The sequence below is a fragment of the Zerene cesonia genome, chromosome 15, assembly GCF_012273895.1.
Source record: "Zerene cesonia ecotype Mississippi chromosome 15, Zerene_cesonia_1.1, whole genome shotgun sequence".
NCBI lineage: Eukaryota > Metazoa > Arthropoda > Insecta > Lepidoptera > Pieridae > Zerene > Zerene cesonia.
Window position 1 is genome coordinate 6,413,024 of NC_052116.1, and position 20,571 is coordinate 6,433,594.

The 20,571-nt window shown below is 32.5% G+C and overlaps 1 protein-coding gene across 2 annotated transcripts in view; it reads right to left on the reverse strand.

Moving 5' to 3' along the window:
• Positions 1-727: 727 nt before the first annotated feature.
• The window catches only part of LOC119832233 (extracellular serine/threonine protein CG31145), a 56,339-nt gene continuing 36,495 nt past the window's right edge, over positions 728-20,571 (reverse strand). Inside the window, exons 4-12 of one of the 2 annotated variants that reach the window (XM_038355886.1) lie at positions 15,332-15,574; positions 12,637-12,761; positions 9,780-9,858; positions 6,139-6,231; positions 4,581-4,824; positions 3,668-3,748; positions 3,142-3,254; positions 2,542-2,682; positions 728-2,377 (exon numbers count right to left, since the gene is read on the reverse strand). In XM_038355886.1, the coding sequence (XP_038211814.1) occupies positions 2,188-2,377; positions 2,542-2,682; positions 3,142-3,254; positions 3,668-3,748; positions 4,581-4,824; positions 6,139-6,231; positions 9,780-9,858; positions 12,637-12,761; positions 15,332-15,574 (1,309 nt within the window). In that variant the 3' untranslated portion in view covers positions 728-2,187. The remainder of the gene's footprint in view (positions 2,378-2,541; positions 2,683-3,141; positions 3,255-3,667; positions 3,749-4,580; positions 4,825-6,138; positions 6,232-9,779; positions 9,859-12,636; positions 12,762-15,331; positions 15,575-20,571) is intronic. The other variant, XM_038355887.1, reaches the window with a different exon arrangement.

Sequence of the window (20,571 nt, forward strand, 5' to 3'; positions counted from 1 at the left end):
TGAATTATATCGTTTGCGTAGAATACAATTTATTATATTCGTAGAATACAGTGGCTATCATTATTATTTTATACCCAAATAGAACAAGTTTATACTAATAAGCTTGATAACTACCGTAAAACTATAAAATGTTACGACATATTTCCGTATTTATATTTGTTTTTACGGCGGACCGACACATTCCCGGCTTTATGTGACCTTTATGCTAGGATCACTGACCGGCAATCCTTTTGTAATACTTGATTTGACTATAATATTATTACAGCTATTTGATTTTCGCCAGACCACACTTTTATTTTACGCATGTTTGAATTTTTTGGTGTGTCAATAGGTTGCAAGTTTTTGCTTTCGTACTTTTTAGAACATTCGTAAGTGTGTGTGTATGCTATTTTTTATATGATTTAAAACAATTCAAACTAATTTTTAATACCTAAATTAATCTCTTTACTAACGAATTTTGTAGTATCATTATATCAGCTTAATAATGCCTTACAAATAGTAAGCTTTTCTTTAATTGATTTAGTTAGAAAAGTATGGACGTGATCATCAAAATTCCAAATTTACTCGCTTTTGGTGACAGTAAGTAAGGTCTTGGCAAAATATATTTTTGTTGAAATCGGGTAGTGCCATACAATAAAGCAACATAATTTATTATGTACCTACCATAAAATGAAATTTCGAGTGTATTCACACTATTGTAAATTATTGTTGAAATAAAAGGACAAAATTATGTTTTTCAAATTTATTAACAACCAACGGAAACACCCAATCAAGCCGCGTCACATTATGCTATACAACATTTTATAACTAAACAGAATCAAATCATCCATAGGTACATCTTTGGCAAGTCAAATTTAACATTAAAAAGCCTCGAATTATTGATAATATAATTTATAGAATATAATGGGTTACATATTCGTAATTATATATGAATTTTGATTAAGTAGGGCTCTAGTTTTTAGTTAAATCTAGTATAAATAATTATACAGATAAAACAGACAACACAATTCACCTTACGATTACGGAAAATCATTACATATATTACTTACTGAAGATCTTACCAACGTAATGAACTGAATTTCATCATGAGATCAAATCGCGAGACAATTGCCAGGATCTTAAAAGTAATAAAAATCTGAAAAGCATTTAACAACGAAAATAAAAATCAAATATGATATAATTAAAAAAATTGCATTGAATATATCTCGAAGGATTATTAAAAATAATAACACAAATAGATACTATAAAATTTCTTATAAATAGATATAAAATATATCACATACAGACCTGTATAATAATGATATGTGTCTTCTTGAGCTTTGAGCTATGGTAACAGAATTCACAACGAAAATAAAAGCGAATGATCCTATATAACATTTTAACTTAAGTCTAATTGCATTTACTAAAATTATGTACAATTTGCACTTACAATAGTACGAGCCGTACGAGTCGTCTGACTTTTTCATAATATACATACAACATTAAAACAATACTTCGAATCGAGTCTCACAAACTCGCTAATAAAATAGTGTTTATGTAGTTCATTTGGCATTTCCATGGCTCATGTTCCCAGTGGAATGGAGTCAAATCGCTGAATATCGTCTGAAAACATTTGGACAATCTTTGGCACCAAAATCTTTAGTCTTTTCAACCAAAGACTCGCAATGTGTAACCTTAAAAATAAGTTCGCTAAATCACGAATACAGAGATGTGGACTAGCGCAATATCCGACATATAACCTGTGTCAATAATGAATAAAAACGATTGAACCATTGAGCATTTGGGATTCTATTATTTACTGAGCCAGGTTATATTTCCTCCACCACTATAATTTAAAAACATATTCGTAATAAAAATTATTTTAACAGGAACTTCCAGTATCTTTAAACATATCAGACTGTCAGCTTCATAATTCTTATTTGTATTCGATTAGATAAAACATTATCTAACCCGGGTAAGATAGGAAGCTACTAGAAGCCAATTATTTTAAGCAACAGTCTTCAGTTGCGTTTAAAAGCAGTCTCAACCTTAATATTAATTTTACAATACGATTATAAATCTTCAGCAGTTCTTATTTGAAATATGTAAAACAGCTATAATATACAAATGCATTACGCACAGTTGCCATGCGCAATCATAGTCACTTTTCACTATCACTTATTCACATGATGTCGTAGCCCGTATAGGTCATACAAAATCGTTGATTTCATTTTTCAAGGGGTTTTCTGCTTTTTCGATGCATTTTCTGATTGCATCGAGTATAGTGACGACTCTTCGGTCTAACGCGGCGAGGTGCGGCTCCCACAGTATGGGCGCCACGGGGTCTGCCCTCATCGAGTCCCGAAGGACTGTCGATAAAGGCACTCCGTTGTGGAATCTGGAAAAATATTAAAATACCTATCAAAACGTCAAAAATATTGATAAATGCTTTATAGAGATTACTTGTGGGAGAACGCTTTGGTAACAGACAGAACCAAATAATGTATCACGAGTGAATCAAATTACCTAAAAATAACGTCAAAAACAAAAAGTCATAATTACTTCAAAAGTACGGTAAGTGTGGTGTGCCTCACGAGGCAGCACTGCAGCAGCGGCGCCAGTATGCTGAGCTCGTCGTGGAACGCCTTCCCGAACGCGCGCCCCTGGTCCAGGTGCAGCGTGAACGTTTCGTTCCCGAACATTCTAAAACAATCACAGTTGATATGAAACACGAACATCCACGCAATTTTGTCTGCTCTCAAATGGATATTATTGCAACGCTGATTAACCTCTGTTGGTCACAGCGTGATTTTGTAACTTATAATAAAAGGTCTATAGCCTATATAGCCTTTCTCTATAAACGGACTTTCACAAACACAAATAATGTTTTCCGTCTATTTGCGACAAAAGTGGAATCGTAAACTTGTCTTAAAACTTAAAGATCCCTTTTTAATGGAGCTGGTGGTTTGCGTGATGGTAAGCGATCACTACTGCTTATGAATACTACCGCTTTTAAGGGGAAAGGAAACGATTTACGCCTGGTCACAGAATAGTTATCTTGTTAATAAACGATCAGTCAATCAGATTAAAATTAACTAAGATTATTATATATTACTAAGTAGCTGACAAAAGTATGTATTATGTATCAATTTTCATACTTACTTGAATGTTTCGTAGTGATGCCTGTCCATATTGCCGGAGAGAAAATCGAAAATGGACATATCCATTAGATCCAACATCCTTCTTCCTGAGTCGTACGGTGGAGTATTTCGCACCTGCAAATATTATGATTATTAATAGAATATTTCTATCAATGAAAACATAGTTATAATCATTATTTTACTAAGATAAAATTTAGCAGACTTTCCCACCAAGGTAATATTTAAAACTTTATAAAAATATATATACGACAGGGTGATGACTCTTGCCAAGTAGCGTTTCTTCTTTTTACGGGGGTATATAAACATTAATAGATTGATATATATTTCCTGGATTCTGCTAATTAAGTTAAATACCTTACCTTAATTTCAGTAGAATATTATAGAGGCTATAATCGAATTTTGCCCACGTAAGTAAACTTTTATATTACCAACTCAAAAATTCATGATGATTCCATATTAAAAAATATCTGATATCTTATCGTAGATTGATTGTTTTGTTTAGAAAAATAATGTACTCAGTAAATTACCTTCTCGCAGTAATCAGACTGCACCTCCCACGTGGCTTTTCGCCGTTTGTGGTAAGATCGTCTCCACGGGTGCCTCCATACCTGGAAACAACATAACATAATGTTTTATTCTTTTTGTACATATCCGTATAAGGAATGTGGCGATTTAAAGTCTATTTAAATAAGTCTAGACGGAAAACTGAGTAGAAAAATTAAGCAACAATTTCGTGTCCTTTTTAATTTGTTTTAACCCGTTTGATGTTTGATGTGTTACATATTTTAAATCATTTGAATGAAAGTTGTACACGCTCCATAAAGAACAGTTTTCAAAACAATTGCTTTTTACACTCAAATGATATTATTTATTATACCCAATTAATTAATGAAAATAAATATTAAGTTTCCATAAATAATTTAATTCATTATCATTTAATCTACTATATAAAAATAAGTCGGGTTTTCCTTCCTGACGCTATAACTCCAAAACGCACGAACCGTTTTCCACGGTTTTGCATTCGTTGGAAAGGTCTCGGGCTCCGTGAGGTTTATAGCAAAGAAAATTCAGGAAAAATTTCAACACAAAAGCGGGAAAAACGAAGCCATCTGGTGGCGAAACGGAGTTCGCCGGGTTTGCTAGTAATTTATAAATACAAATCAAATCAAATTCAATATTTTTAATGGCATATCAGATAGTATTTGAAACATTTGTTATAGTTGTGGGTAATAGGTTAAGGTTACGAAGATAGTTTAAGAAATTCTATAAAATTCCGACATGAAAACTGACGGTGCGATTGAATTTTATGGAGAGAAAATAATCCTTTGGGCATTAATGCTATATACTTCTAACAATGAAACAAACAAAATATTTGTCGTTTATAACAAATTTCGTCATCATTATCATCTTAATAACTTATTAATTTAGTTAAAAAATTACCGTTCGTTTAGCCAGATCGGAGGAAGGAAGGAACGCGGCAAAACTCCCTTCCAGCATGTCTGGGTTGCCACAAACCGCGTGTCCCGTGTCGCAGTAATAGGAACATCTGCCATGGAAGCAGAAGTTGTTGGCTGGAGACACGAAGAAGGTCTTCAGGATGTCACCCTCGATGACGTCATAAATCTCGGTGGTCATGTTTACAAGGCGACCTACTACGGGCATCGCTCTACGGAATCCTAGCACCCTGGTGGATAAAATTAAGTTTGTGTACAATTTGTAAATCTATGCTAATGTTATAAAGCTGAAGAGTTTGTTTGTTTGTTTGAACGCACTAATCTCAAGAATTACTGGACCGATTTGAAAAATTCTTTCAGTGTTAGATAGCCCATTTATTGAGGAAGGCTATAGGCTATATATGTACCACGGGCGAAGTCGGGGCGAACCGCTAGTAAATAATAACTTCAGAAAATATTTTTTCTACAAAAATATGTATTAATAGGTACTCGTATGAATTAAAGGCATAAGTTTCAAGTTTCTTGAGGGTAAACAGAATTTCGTTTATTACTGTTTGAATAGTTATTCATTTATTAACAAGCATGTGAAATAAAACCGAATCGAACCGAATGATAGTTAACATATCAACAAGGTAGGCATAATTATTATTACCCTTTGTACGACCCTTCAAATATTGTGAAACAAAAGTTCATTCATGTCCTAGTAATAGCAAATACAAAAATGCGCCATTCAAGGATTCCTAGTTATTTTTAATTTGAGTGCGCCATTCAGAAACGCAATAATTGTTTGTTATGTCGAAACAAACATGAATAATTAAAGGGTTTCAAATAGAATCCTCAGTCAGCTAAAACAATACTTATTTGTATTTTTTATGTGCTTAATACCAAACACAGTAATAAATTCATAGAACGAAAGCATATTTAAATATTTTTTAGACTGAGAATGTTTAAAGATAAATAATGCTTTATGAAGAACATGTATAATTTCTTTATCTACAGCCTGTACAAAATGTCTATTTGCTTCTAAAATGTTTTAATCAGCTCCTAGATTGTATTTATCAGGCCTGATAACCAGTCGCGGACGAATTCTGACAAGCACCCGTGGCCCCTTCACTTATGTGGCTCGACGGAACACAGTGGGGTTTTAGTCGGTAGGAATCCGACATAACCCACGACCTTTTCCCCGGGGGCCGTGGGTATCTATGTAAGATTTCCCCACTTTAAAAAAAATGTCTGATAAACGTCTAAATTAAATATAAAAAAAAAAAATTTAAGCTCCATAGTATATCAAACCGATTAACGTTAGTTACGTTACTTGGTACAGAAGACTTTAACTGCAGATTTCTTTTCAAATGAATAACCAAATTATATGATGAACTAATTGATCTGACTTTTTCATAAAATTTCAAACCTCACGATTTCCCTTTAATGTGTATATTTTATTGGAATGCTCTTACTGTTAACTTTAAATGTAAAAGGAAGGGAAAAATAGATATAGTATGTAACAAATATAGTAATGTAACAAATGGTAATTTAAAAAATACCTGTCTAAATGGAATGCAGCAATTTCAGCATTGTGCCGCTCATAATCAGAGAAGTAGAAATGGTTGGGCAATGTTTGTACGTCTCTTGCGAATCTGGAAATAAACAAAAATCGTTATTATAATACAATCATAATAATCAAGTAAAAATATGGGTAAAGTACACAGATAGCCGAAGTCCTATCAGGAAAATGAATAAATTTTTTTTTTTTTGATAGACCTACGAGTTTCAGCAGTCTGCATATGCACTGGTTTGTGTTATGTACAGTTAGCAAAAAATTCATAATGGCTCTCATTAATATTACTACGAATTTTTAATACCTTCTTGTCAAGCGATGGCCAATACCATTGTACGTAAGGCACTGATTTACGGTATATTTTTGATACATATAATATAATTCTCAAACTATACAACCATACACAAAAATGGCCAAAAGTGATCCGTGTTATACTACTGCATATATTGCCATCTCTCTGTGTAACACGTGGTATAAGTTTATATCTATGCATGTTTATACACAACTTGGTGTCGATATTTTTAAATAAACTTAAAAGTTCAAAAACTTGCGAAAGTAGAAGTGTCACATTAAGTTCTCCGCGTCGAAGTGCTTTCGATTAAAGATAGAACACGATTTATATCTAAGTACTGCGATACAGTCGATGTTTATCTAATAAACGTGCTTAACAAGTGTGTTTTAGGGTTTAATGAACTTGCGTTCAAAAACTTTTAAAATGTAATGTATAATATACTAATAATGATTAGAATAGCGTCATTATTGTTTTTGGTTAAGCGTAGGGCAACGGTAGAGTACAATGTGTTCCCGCAGCCTGACGTAATCCGCGGCTAACCCTTCCCCGGGAACCGTGGGTATATCATGCAAGATTTCTTGACTTAAATCAAAAAAATATTGATGCTGGTCAAATTGTTCATGAACTTAAAAATACCAACATAAGGATCTTATGGACGCTTCAGTTTTGCCAATTTATTATCTAACTAGCGCGATTTCATTTGTGGATAAAACCACAAACTAAAAATTTCATTCGATTCGATGTCGTGGTTTAGACTAGTCATGTAAGCAGAACAGACTGACGACTTTCGATTTTTATGATTATAAATAGTATATATATTTACATTTTTTTAATGCCTTTGCCTATTTATTTTTATATTTCAAACAGAGGTTATTCTTCAACCTTCATCGTTGGATTTGTGTATATTATATCTACTATATAATGTAGTATTAAGTATTTAAATTTGTTTTAAATTATTATATAGTCACATAATTAGGACCCATGTACTATATACCTACTGCGGGGTTTTTGCATTAGTCTGGTATAAAATAAACCAGGTAAATAAAAAAAAATCAATAATGTAATATAAATCATTCTGATAAAATGCAAATGTAATTAATAAGAGACGATGTAATTATACATATTTTCTACATTAGGCACTTAAAATATCACATCAATGAAATAAACCAATTTATCTAGTATATGAACTGCATATTATATTGTCTGTGGTTATATTTTTAAGAACAATAAAAGGATATTGACCTCCACCGTTAAAGCGTGTTTAGGTGTCACAATGAAAATACAAAGAGAAAAAGTAATGAATAAATTTATTTCAATTGTTTTTGATGAATATGAAAAGGGAATGGTAATGGGACACTTAAATAGAAATGTATGAATGAAGTCAAGTTGAAAAATTTAATTAAGTCACATGCATACGAACCCATCACAATTGTTTACATTATTCGAATTAAAAAAAAGGTTTGTGTGTGATTAAGTTACCATATATCACCTAAATATTTAAATCGTTATTTACATATTACTTTACGTAGTGCGTGACCTTGATAAACAGTTAGCCTACTCTAGACCTTCAGAAATATTTTAATCACACGATAGAAAATTGGATCTAGTGTGATATATATTAAATGCACAAAATATATATTCACCAGACAAGAAGTATTCGCCCATTCGCCAAAATATATATCAATAAATGATATGCATAACCTTAACCTTTAAACTAAAACACATTTTGTCTACAGCTCTACATTATCGGATACATCCGATAAACTGAACGATAAACCAATCGGCCGTACAAGAAAGGGTTCCTATCGACTGTCCCAAAATTTATCGTCCCCGTGCGAATATAGTCGGACACCGGCCCACTTGATATGTCGACGGGATAAGCCCACGAGAACATTATTTTTTATATAAATCACTAACTCGTTTGCACCCTAACGACCTGCGTATCGCATACATTTGATCTTCTTTCAGAATCTGCCCGATTTCACAGTCCATACATTTCAGAATTCGTTTAATTTGATTAGCGAAATTTAAAACAATATGTTGATATTCAGCCCGAAAGCCGCGAAAATTTTGTAAAATTAACGACGTTTGAAAGTGTATTTGAGTATAAAGTATTTAAGTCCTACATAGGTTTTAAATGTCGCTAATAATACACTTTGTTTTGTTTAGAAAACAAATGCTTACCTACATTCCAAGGTATTGATATCCGATATCCTGTACATTTGGGGACGGTGTTACTGAATAAATTTTATATTTTTTGTCTTTGTCATAATCTGATATCTCTTTTGTCTGTCATATTTCATTAATGTAAATTTTATATTTTTATTCAATGTTTCCAAATAAATACCTCAAAATATTTTTATAACTTTGCTTAAAATATACATTACTTTTTTTTAAGTATTCACTGTGCAGATATAATTAAAATTAAATTTCGACTTATACTTTGACTGGTCTGCATTGTATATGTTTATTTTTGGATGCGAGCTCTCTACTGAAATCTCTATTTAAAATATGCTCAAATTATTGGGAAAGTTAATCTCTGTGTATGTGATCCTTAAAAATATCTGCTTATGTGTTATGTCTAGAAGAATCATATGCATAGGCTGTCAATAAACAGTTCACATCTGATTCACTCCCTCCCCATTGGAAAATATAACGTGGAGTCATGTTATTGAAGTATTGTAATACTATTGTTGAACACATTAAATACTTAAACTAACGGAATGTAGAAATAATCGTGTTACTTATTCTTCACACAATAGGGTACCCTCGCCTTACACGGTAACAATGGCACAAAAGGAACTTGGGAAAAACTCGCATTTACTTCAATAACACTTGTAGTTGGGAAGAAAGGCGAGCCTCTAAGCCGATCATGCGAGAACATTCCCGAACTTTAGTGAATGGAACCAACGCAGCACTCGACAAGGTGCCAACTTTCCGCTAGTCCTTCGGTGAGCACTCACAACTAAGACTCCTCTCAACCAACGCTTATGCATAGAAAAACGTCCGCACCCGAAGAAGTTTCGAGTCCTGTATATTAGTTTCATCATTTGTTCGTTGCCAGTTTATTCTTGTATTATACAGGACACAACCAGCCAAAAATCCTACTAATATTATAAATGTGAAAGTTTGTAAGGATGTGTGTGTCTTTGTTGCTCTTTCACGCAAAAACTACAGAACCGATTGCAATGAAATTAACGTAGGTATGTAGACAGCTGGACAACTGCAATAACATATAGGCATCTTTTTAGCCCGATATTCCTAAGGGATACGGACTTACGCGGGTGAAACCGCAGTGCGCAGCTAGTTGTTATGTAAATATAGGACAATCTCACCTCATTGGCTTGAATAAAGCTTGTACGCCATTGGGGTAGTCCATTATAAGCTTCAATTGAGTTCCTCCCTCTTTTTGCTCTGTAACAAAAAGAAAACATTATATAACCATAACCTTGTGGGCACTGGTATTTACAATTAGACTAAGCTTGAAAGTTGTCTAATGAAATTCGACCTAGCAATTGAATAAATTAAACAACAATTAAAACGCAGCTAAAAATAAAGGGTAGTGTACATGATAAGTCGGATCAACAATGAAATCCATTTAAGTGATTTAAATATTTAAGTCCAATTGGAAGTAAAAGGGCGAGATTGTTGTGCCACTATTGTCCGTCCGACCGCTAACCCCACAACTGATTGCGGGACCGTCTTCATTTAATATACATAACCTGCCTGAAGCTTTTGTAAACGCAGGTGGACCAACGCTGAACGGGGAATCATTTCAATATTGTACTTACTCATTTCAATATGTATACATTAAAATACACAATCCGAAATATTGTATATAACATACACTATGTTTGTTACTCTTGCGTCTACAGCCTACACGTAATGTGAAGGTTAGATATTCAAAATATCAGACAAATTGCAAAGAAAATTAAGTTATTAGGATTACCGATACCAATTTCAGGTATATATTTAATATTAACAGATAATGTAAATCTTGCCATTTTATTCACTTTTAAACTAGATTAAATATTATGTGTATGCTAGCAACGTATTCTTTTTTTTTATAGCGGAGCGGGCAACCGAGCTAGAGGATCACATGAGGCAACGTCACCGCCCATGAGCAATCACAGAGCTGTTATAGCTTTTGTGGAGCTGTTGCCGGCTTTATATTTACTTACTTAACTTACTTAGCTTCACTCTCAAGTCGCAAAATTTTGAATATAAAAAAACTAGCAACTCCCACTAGGCTTGATCCGGAAAATGGACAAAAGAAATGCCTATGTTACTCAGGAATAATTTAGATTTCTTCTGGTGAAAGAATCTTCAAAATCGGTGAAATAGTTTATGTGGTTCAATATAATCTCTCGACAACTTAATATTGACGTGGTAATCCATATGCAGTGCAGTGTATAGGTTAAAAAAATATAAAAAGTATGTTAATCAAAATTATAAATAGCATTGGTAAATATAACCATAACAGTTTTTATAATATGACCTGGAAGTACACCTAAGCAGCTTGTTTCAATCTAATAAATATGGTATGCTTTTATACTATCCAGTATCCACGTACCTATGTATAGAGTGCAACGCAAAAATTAAATTAAAATTTTATAAAGGCCTTCGTTACCCTAGGCAACAAATCCGGAATTATAATGAATAGAACCGTTTAACGGTTTTAATGCAGATTTAATAATTTAATAAGGAGCATACAATTGCTGATAATGTAGATATCCTACTAATATCCTGCTAATATTATAAATGCGAAAGTTTGTAAGGATGTGTGTGTGTGTTTGTTGCTCTTTCACGCAAAAACTACTGAACCGATTGCAATGAAATTTGGTACGTAGACAGCTGGACAACTGGAATAACATATAAGCAACTTTTTATCCCAATATTCCTACGGGATACGGACTTACACGGGTGAAACCGCGTGGCGTAGCTAGTGTAGGTATATTTATGTTTCATAATCATTCAACAATTAAACCCTTTATATAATCAGATATTTGTCAAACAAGTGTTGTAAATCAGCTGAGAGTTAAATCTGGTATGATCTGAAATTTTAGTAATACTAAGAATAATAAATATTTATCTTTACTAGCCGAAATACCTAATGAATAAATCAATTTCGATATCATTAGCATAATATTTATTAATATCGCACAGGCATTTGCATGTCGCAATCCAGTCCAATACGAGGTAGGCGATATTTAGAATTCTGTCTCAAGAACGATGTTTTATGATACAATTTGAATTAATTGTAATATAATAAACAAACTTGTTTCTGATACAGTTCTGCAATTTAGTATTAAGTATCAGGACCGAGGCCTATATAGGGTATAATTAAACCCGTGGTAAATGGTAAATATTAATTTATCCATGTTGTGACGATTCAAATGCTATTGTAGGAAAAGTCTTATTGAATAAATAAATGTTTGAGTATGAAATGAAGACATATTTATGTTTTATACCCGTATGAAAAAAAAGCATTTTTGCTGAATGAATTATTAACGCAATAAAAAAATAATAAAGATATCTTTTCGAAGTTCGATTCTGCTTTAAAATGATCATGATTATATCATATTTAATTTTGTGCAATATAATCTTGTTAATTCAATTACAGTAATTTAATAGTGTTTTTTATGTACAATCGATAGATTCTTAGTAAATCTCGTATTGTTATTTCTGAGCATAGTACGTAGTATTACTTGTTTTTCTTTTGCTTTTGCACTATCCCAGAACTTCGTACATTTCCTTTCCTACCAGGTTGCCTGGCAGAGATTGCTGTTAAGCAATAAGGCCGCCTCTTGTACAAACGATGTAGTTTTTCTGTTTACTGTGTTCTTGTAGTTTCTAAGTTTGTACAATAAAGGATTATAAATAAATAAAATAAATAAGCATGTCTGCGTGCGGCCCTGTATGTCGACAGTGCCGCGGCCGGCCGAAACCGTTGATTTAAGACCGTCACGTACATGTTGGTTGTATAAATGTGTGCATGTGTCATTCTTCTCATGTAGTCCTCTTAACCAATTCACAATCTCTTGAGAACTAGAGCTCAATTTGTTATTGATTTATAATAATTGAACATTATTTATTTAGTAGTAAATATTAATCTGTAAATAATCTTTAAAAAAACATAAATAAAATCTAGGATGGGAGATAGTAGTTGATATAAAATAAGTAGATACATACCGGCATGTAAAATTGGTGAAGTTGCCATATCTTTAAGAACCTCCTCAACTAAAGGCTCGCCTTCTTCATACAGCTCGTGTTGCGCTATTTTCAGTTGAAACTTTTCTAAATTTGATGCATTCACACTATAAAAAAAACGTATAGAGTTATTTTTAAGGTATATACATGTGGTATGATATAACTTACATAGAAATGCATGTGAACGTCTTTATATCGGTTTGTATACATATAAGACCATGTTCGGAATATGACGTAAAACGTTGTTATGCTCTACTTAGAATATAGCCACATCATCCTACACTATGGAGCTTTATTAGAAAACTCGCTATTTATGATCGACTATAAAACTCCGACTATAACTTTTTAAAAGTACTTGATCGTAAAGTACACAAAGCGAGAGGGAAAACAAACAGCATTCGAACTCTAACAATACGTGTTCTCGCAGTTTAAAGTCTGCGCCCAGGAAATTCCCTTTAAAATTGTTATCACACATTCTTAACCTGATCGTTAATGTCGAGATTTACATGGAAGATTTTCCGGCGTGTTGGTTTTGGCTGCGTGGAACACATAAGTGGACGTGATTCGCCTTCTAGACATGGCCCACACTCCAGGCGACATCGCGCGGGACACTACGGAATACTAAGGAGCCTACGTGTACCGCTCTCAATTTGTGGCATGCTCCGATAACCTGCATTTAGAAATCAAGCCGGCACCTGCTATAAAATTTATTGACTCTCTTTTTGGTGCGAATTGTATTCAAATCTAATGGGAATTCAGCATTGGCACCGTTTTGCAACACATTTAGAATTCTGCATATAATCGACGAATAGCTTTCTACTGAGTACTTAACTCTTGTAGCATAATACTATAACATTATTGTATCCACTATTATAATTACGGATTATATGCAGTAGCAATATAAATTACTTATCGGTCAAGTCTATTGAGGACTTGTGTAGAGAATGATATGATTATAGGTTACTATGTATCTTTCAATGCCTTGATATAAACAATATTTATTGGTACGATAAATGTACAATAAAATGTTATGTAATATATAATTTATTTAAATTCTAAAGAATCACTAAAGTGTATAAATAATCTCACTGTACATATTAGGGGCCTTATCGTATTATCGTATCGTTAATGTACATAATGATAACAAATAATTTCCCCCAAAAACTCTTCTATGCAGTAAACAAAAAACATCTTCGAAAATAAGCCCATCTCATTACACATTCTTACGACCCATCATTTGGGGTAATGTATCGCAAAGAATAATTCCAAAATTATAGCAACCCTTTACAAACGATACGTATAATGAGTTGCGCCATCATATCTGGAGAGGCGTTTGAGGAAGCCTCCTGCATTCATTCCATTTAGTTTTATTGTCGAAGACCCCGCGCCTATCTCGGCAGGGAACCGTAACAGGATTTTTAAATAAGATTCCTTGCAAAGCTTGTGAAATTTGCTTTACAAGATAAAAAAGGTCGCCTTTCTGTTACATATAGAATGATCCCGTCGTATAAGTATGATATTATGATCCGTTTTTATAGTAGTATCAAAAAGAAATCCGTCCAAAATATATAAGTGTAAAGATGGAAGAATAAAAGAGCATGTTATGTTAAAGTTTTTCATTTCTTGTAGCGTTCCTTCGAGATTTGGTCTGCCTATATTTACTTAAGTGAAATTACGTCAACGTGTGGCGGCCAACCTGTTTGGTTTTAATGCATAGTTCAGCACTTGCCGGGTTATTCGAGGAGGATAAAAGACCCAGCTTTCGGGATGTGCATTACTGTGTATGTTGATGAATGAAGACAATTACACGTTTTTATGGATTTTTTATCGGTTTTTTTTTTTTTTAATATTGACATCGTATTGCCATTTATAATACTTGTTAACGAGTTTTGACAAATTTTTTAGAAGCAAAATTTATAATTGACCGAGAAACGTAATATTTGGCAGTATATTAATTTTTTCCAAGTTTAATTGCAGTCATAACGAAGTCGGTAACAATTTAATTCGGCAACTCGACGAGCGCTACATAAATCGTACTTGTGGATGTCAGCTGTCGGCAACTTCGAAAATTTTCCTTGTAATGTCCTTTTCCCGTCGTTTTTCGCGAAGCAATTTTAATTAATATTTCTTAACGGTCTTTAAGCGCCAGTGCAAAAGGCATAGTTTATAATAATAACGCATTTGTAAAGCAATATAGTCATTTAGAGTCGCCGTTAACAGCATCTTGCTCTTTTGAAGATTATAAAAGTTAGCTATGAGTGTTTTGGGAATACTATCTACATTTCATTTTATAAGCGAAAAATAAAAAAAATTGTTTCATCTTATTGATGTATCTTACTAGAAATACAAATATTGGTATTATGAAATTGGCATATTTTGTTTTGCATTTAAAACAGTTCAAGCAGCGATGGCTCAGAAGCAGACGCTTTTCACATCACCACTGCTCGAAATGGTAAAAGAAAACATCGTGAGGAAACCGGCAAAGAAAGTGTAAGACACCAAAGTTCGATGTGTTGTTCGATGGATTATGGCCTGAAAACTCGTAGAGGATCTGAGTCCCTGCAGTGGTAACATATATGGGCTGATGAGTGATGACGATGCTGATTAAAGGACGGTTCTATTTTTAAAACTGAGGTAATTATTTACCTATTTTATCTTTGAATTAGAAGCATCTTACCTAGGTTCTAGATCCTCCATTTCACCAATGGTCGGATTTTCTGGTCGCAATACATTCAAGTCTTTGTGTGGAGGTATCACCACGGGGTTATCTTCCGATTTCCCCTGGAGTTGCATGACCAGTATTCTTTGAAGGTCTTCGAAGCGATCAGCTGGAGCAGTCGGAGTTCTGGGTTCAGCTTCCACACCACTTATTTCACTTGGAGCTGACTGGTCGAACTCCCGAGATGTATTACTTCCGTTACTGTTGACAAGTTGATTTATTAGTTTTATATCATAAAATTAAATGATATATATTTACAATTGTTTGATTATAAATTATAATATAGATCATAATATAACTAAAATGGCATACTAGTAAACTGATTGAATTAAATATAAGGTAATGTATGGGAAAATTTACATATTTTATAAAATAATATTTCTAAGTCATTTTGAATATGCAGAACCTTATTATCATGAAATAATATCGAACGGGGGTTGCTAGGGAGAGGATTGATAACTTAGTACGAAAAACTTCAATTGATTTAATTAGCCTTAAATATTCAAGAGCCCGTATTATGATGAACTTCATTCCCTTATTGTATAGCGATTGGTAAAAGGATTGGTACTTCATAACGGTAATTAAAATCATTTTCATAAAGCAATTCGAAAATTAACATTCTCTCTTTCTCTTTAGTTAAAGAGATTAAGAACCCATAGTTTACATAAATTGTGGTTAATTTCTTGAGTTCTCTAACCGCCACTTTACTGTTACTTGTGGAAAAGAGTTACGAAGAATTAAACGCTGAAAAGTGAAAGCATTAGATGTGGTTTAAATCGATCTTTTCACTCTAGAGCTTTAGCAAATTTTAGAGAAATAATAATAATCGAAATTCGAGTTTATAACTATATTTTTCAGAACACAAATTTTCCAATGAACACATTAAATAATTTAATAACAAACTTAAAAATTGAGGATGACTACGAATGTGTGTCCATAAATCCAAATACATAAACATTTTTATATTTTTTTATGTCACGACGTTTACTTAACAACATTGATTTATTTATACTAAACGCATAAAATTTTTGATTAATATTAGAATTTATTTAATAATACCAAAATTCGTTGTTTGCTCAAGGAAAAATATGTAATATAAAAAATCGACAGATATCGTTTTTGAAAAGAAAAACAGATTTTAAATGTTTTTATTATGAAACTTACTAATTTAGCTTCCGAGTAATCAATAGGACAATTGTTTTTTTTTTATAAATATTAATAAGCACATAATATAGGCTATTGCATACAATGGTGAAGCCCCCTTTCCATGCATATTTTGTTTGTATAATTAATAGGGATATTTATTTCTCAAAAGGTTATCCAGTCTTCAATGTATACTCTTTCCTTTACCTCGATTATGACCACGTTCTTTAGGTGAAAACGTTTGAAAGGACAAACTTAATAAATAAATCTTATTCCTGGGTTATAAATTGAAGAGTTGAGTGTTTATTAATTTCTTAATGTTTCGCCAGTTTATGGAATACCTATGAGAATGTTGAAGATGACACGCGACTGCAGACAGCGCCTTTAAATTATTACCTAATAACTCAAAGTTTATGTCTTCAAAATTATTACTTAAAGTGCTCTTTCTCCAGCTTTGAAACTAATAAGCCTATTTAAAATATGCTATTTAAGACCACAAACAGACTTCAAATTACATTTGTAAAAACGTATTTATGGAGGTGATAAGTTTTTTTTTTCTTCGGCACAAGTAATTCTCTAAAGATTACTATAAATTACAAAAACTCATTATTTATTAAATCATCTAAATTTTTAAACAAGCTGTAATATTTAATCCTGTGATTTTGCATTTTAATAAAAAATGTTAATTGGTCGCATTTTATTATAGAATATAACTTTAGACAGTTTAAAATTTCTTTTATTGTGGTCAGCATATAATTTTTCGATAAATAAAGCAAGTTGTGGCTTAACTGAAAGTACTGAATTAATTACAATCGAAATACGGTTATGAGTTATTTTATTCCCGAATGAGTTCCAGGTATACGTGCTTCAATTGATATGCATCATTAATATAAATGAATTTTATATGCACCTATTTGTAAGGAAATACGATAGGTAAATATTTCCACGTACAATTTCATTAAATATCTTACGCAAGAACACAATAGTACGAGTTAACTATTTTTTGTATAGGCCATTGTCAGCAACCTAGTTTTGCGTTTTTACAAATATACGATTATGATGGCATAAATGGCGTTATCTACAAATATGAATATTAATGTAGTAGTCGGAGTACTAAGGTCCTACGCCCTTTAATCGCTACCGTTATCATTTTATTTTATCTTACTTAGGTAAGTGATCGTGATATAATTTATAATTTAAAGTTTGTTTAAACAATGTCTATATATACATATATACATTATAATACCTACGTATAATCATTCTTGCACAATAACACGAATCCAAGTTTCATGGTTCACAAAATCAATAAACTAACGTTTTTATTTAGTTAAAAGCCCGCGTCAGCTTTTGATGTGGAAAAATGTTTTTCACATAATTAAATTAACTTTTGCTTTAATGCCTCACTTGTTTACGCCCAAGTGGTTGTTTGCAAATGTCCTCAGCTTTGTGTTCACATTGTGAACGGTGACAGCTTTTGTTTGCAGAACAATGCATTAATTAATTTGTCATAGCATCGGCTGGATAAATATTTAAAAGTAAACGTAATATGAGTTTGCCACTCATTACTTTTATATCGCTAACAATAGCTAGAAGTAATAAAGCATTTAAAATCACGCTATTGTCGTTAATGGAAGTTTAATAAGTGGGATTGAATTTAACTTGAAAACTTTGTGCTAGGCTATTTATAAATAAATATGTATTTGTAATTTGTTTTAAAAATAAATGAATATACCAGATTGTTATAAATTTGAAAACACGACATCAATTCGGCTGTGATAGCTCTACGTTTTTATATAATTTTTAAACTAAGCTATAATATTTACACGACCTCGTTGGTTATTAGAAGAATTATAATTAATAACATATTAGATTAATTGAATTTCTTTATAAGGTTAAACATATAATAAATATTTAATATCATAAATATGACGATTTACAGTTCCATATTACTTGACCTTACTTGGCTACTGAGTAAAATTATTTATTAATCAATAAAACCTCTTGAGGTATGTGAGCAAATAGAAAATCGCCGCAGATTGCTTTCAAAGGCAAACATTAGTGTCGTTGTAGCAAATATTGAGACGCGTCCAATATCATATTACATTTCATTTTCTATCGAACTACAAATACACCTTATTATATGTTTTAATATTAACATCTCAGGACATTCGATGCAATGAATTATTGTTAATTACTTCAAAATGTTGCTTAACTTATATTATATGATATTATAGTTTAATAATATCATATAGTATACAGTGCTGTAGACACATATAACAATGCTTTGAAAGTAACAGGAGAAATCATTAATGATCAATACTACTGCGATACTTATTGCATCGATAATTCACAAAGACCTTGGTCTTAGCTTATCTAATGAATTAAAAATACATGTAATGTGGTGAATGTACCGCTTATAAACATACTTGATAAGCAGACTTTATTTGACATATCTTTCAAATGCTAGTTTTCCGTCCTTGTTGTTTGAATATAATAATATTTATTGATTGATTATGCACGACATCTTTCAACATTTATTTCGGTATCATATACGCTTATACAGCATGTGTGCATTCTATACGCTATAATATTTAAGTAGATTTGAAAAATGCAGTTTACTTGAGTAACCTTACTTCGTAGGTGTGTTCTTAATTAAAGCATACGGTAAGTTCCCGACCATAGATATATATCTTCTTGTATTTGTAAAGTTGCGGAAGCATTAAAAGCATAGGACTATCTACGTCGCATCATACAAATTTATCATAATTTAAGATTAATTTATTACACAGAGGTAATTTTATTCTATTTAATGTGGTAATGTAACAGTGCACTTATGCAGCTTCTTATTCCAGGAGCATGTAAGATTTTTGATAGAATGTAATCATAGGTTACGTAGGTACTTTAAGTTAATAAAAAATACGTTTCGTTTAATACAATTGACCTGCGTAAGAAATGTGGTCCGTCGCAGTACCTAAGAATAAAGAAAATTTTATTACGGCCATCGTAAGTATCCTATTTAACAACAGAGAGACATCAAATTTCCCCTAACAGTAAAATGTTATGGCACTGATGCAGGGTTTTTCTTTATATGAATGGAGTTAATATTCACAAAAATTATGAGATAAATAGGTTCATATCTTAAAGATTATATTTATTGGCTTCTAGCTGCGCCCCGCGGTTTCGCCCGCGCAAGTCCGTATCCCGTAGGAATATCGGGATAAAAAGTTGCATATGTGTTATTCCAGTTGTCCAGCTATCTACGTATCAAATTTCATAGCAATTGGTTAAATAGTTTTTGCATGAAAGAGTAACAAACATACACACATCGTCACAAACTTTTCGCCAAGTAGGCAGTAGATAGGTATGTAGTAAGTTACTATTTGTGATATTATGTATTCGTGTCGTTGCTCTTCGCAGTTGAGGAATTCCATTTACCACCTCTCCATCTTCACATCAGATCAATTCAATAATATCAGGTTATTATATTTACTTAAAGTTACACACAAATGCACAACTCAAGCTTTGTCGGAAACCGGGAAGTGGGTCAGAATTTACTTGTAAAATTTAAATTCACTGTGAATTAGTTGATTTTCCTCGGTTCTCTGAGCCGGGCTTCCATCATCAGATCCACTTCCGGTGCGTACTCTTTTGAACTTGACAAACATTTCTTTCATCGGTTCACAATTGCCGAAAATATAGTCTATCATACACAAAAAAACAGAGGAGCATATAACTCTATCCTCACTCCCTATATCCTCTTCATTTTTGGAAGTCGGTTAAAAATCGGACAAAGATTTTGTGTTTATATTATTCCACATTTGATGATATCATAGATTACATTTTTAAATTAAGGCAATATAAAAATTTATCTATAGCATCATTTTTAACCAATGAGATATTTTGATACTTGAACCATGTGTGTGTGTTTTTTTTTTTTTATTATGTCATAGTGGGCAACTGAGCTGGTGGTTCGCCTGATGGTAAGCGATCACCACCGCCCATGAACATTCGCAAAGGTAGATCCTCTGCGAATGCGCGGCCCGCTTTTTTGGGGT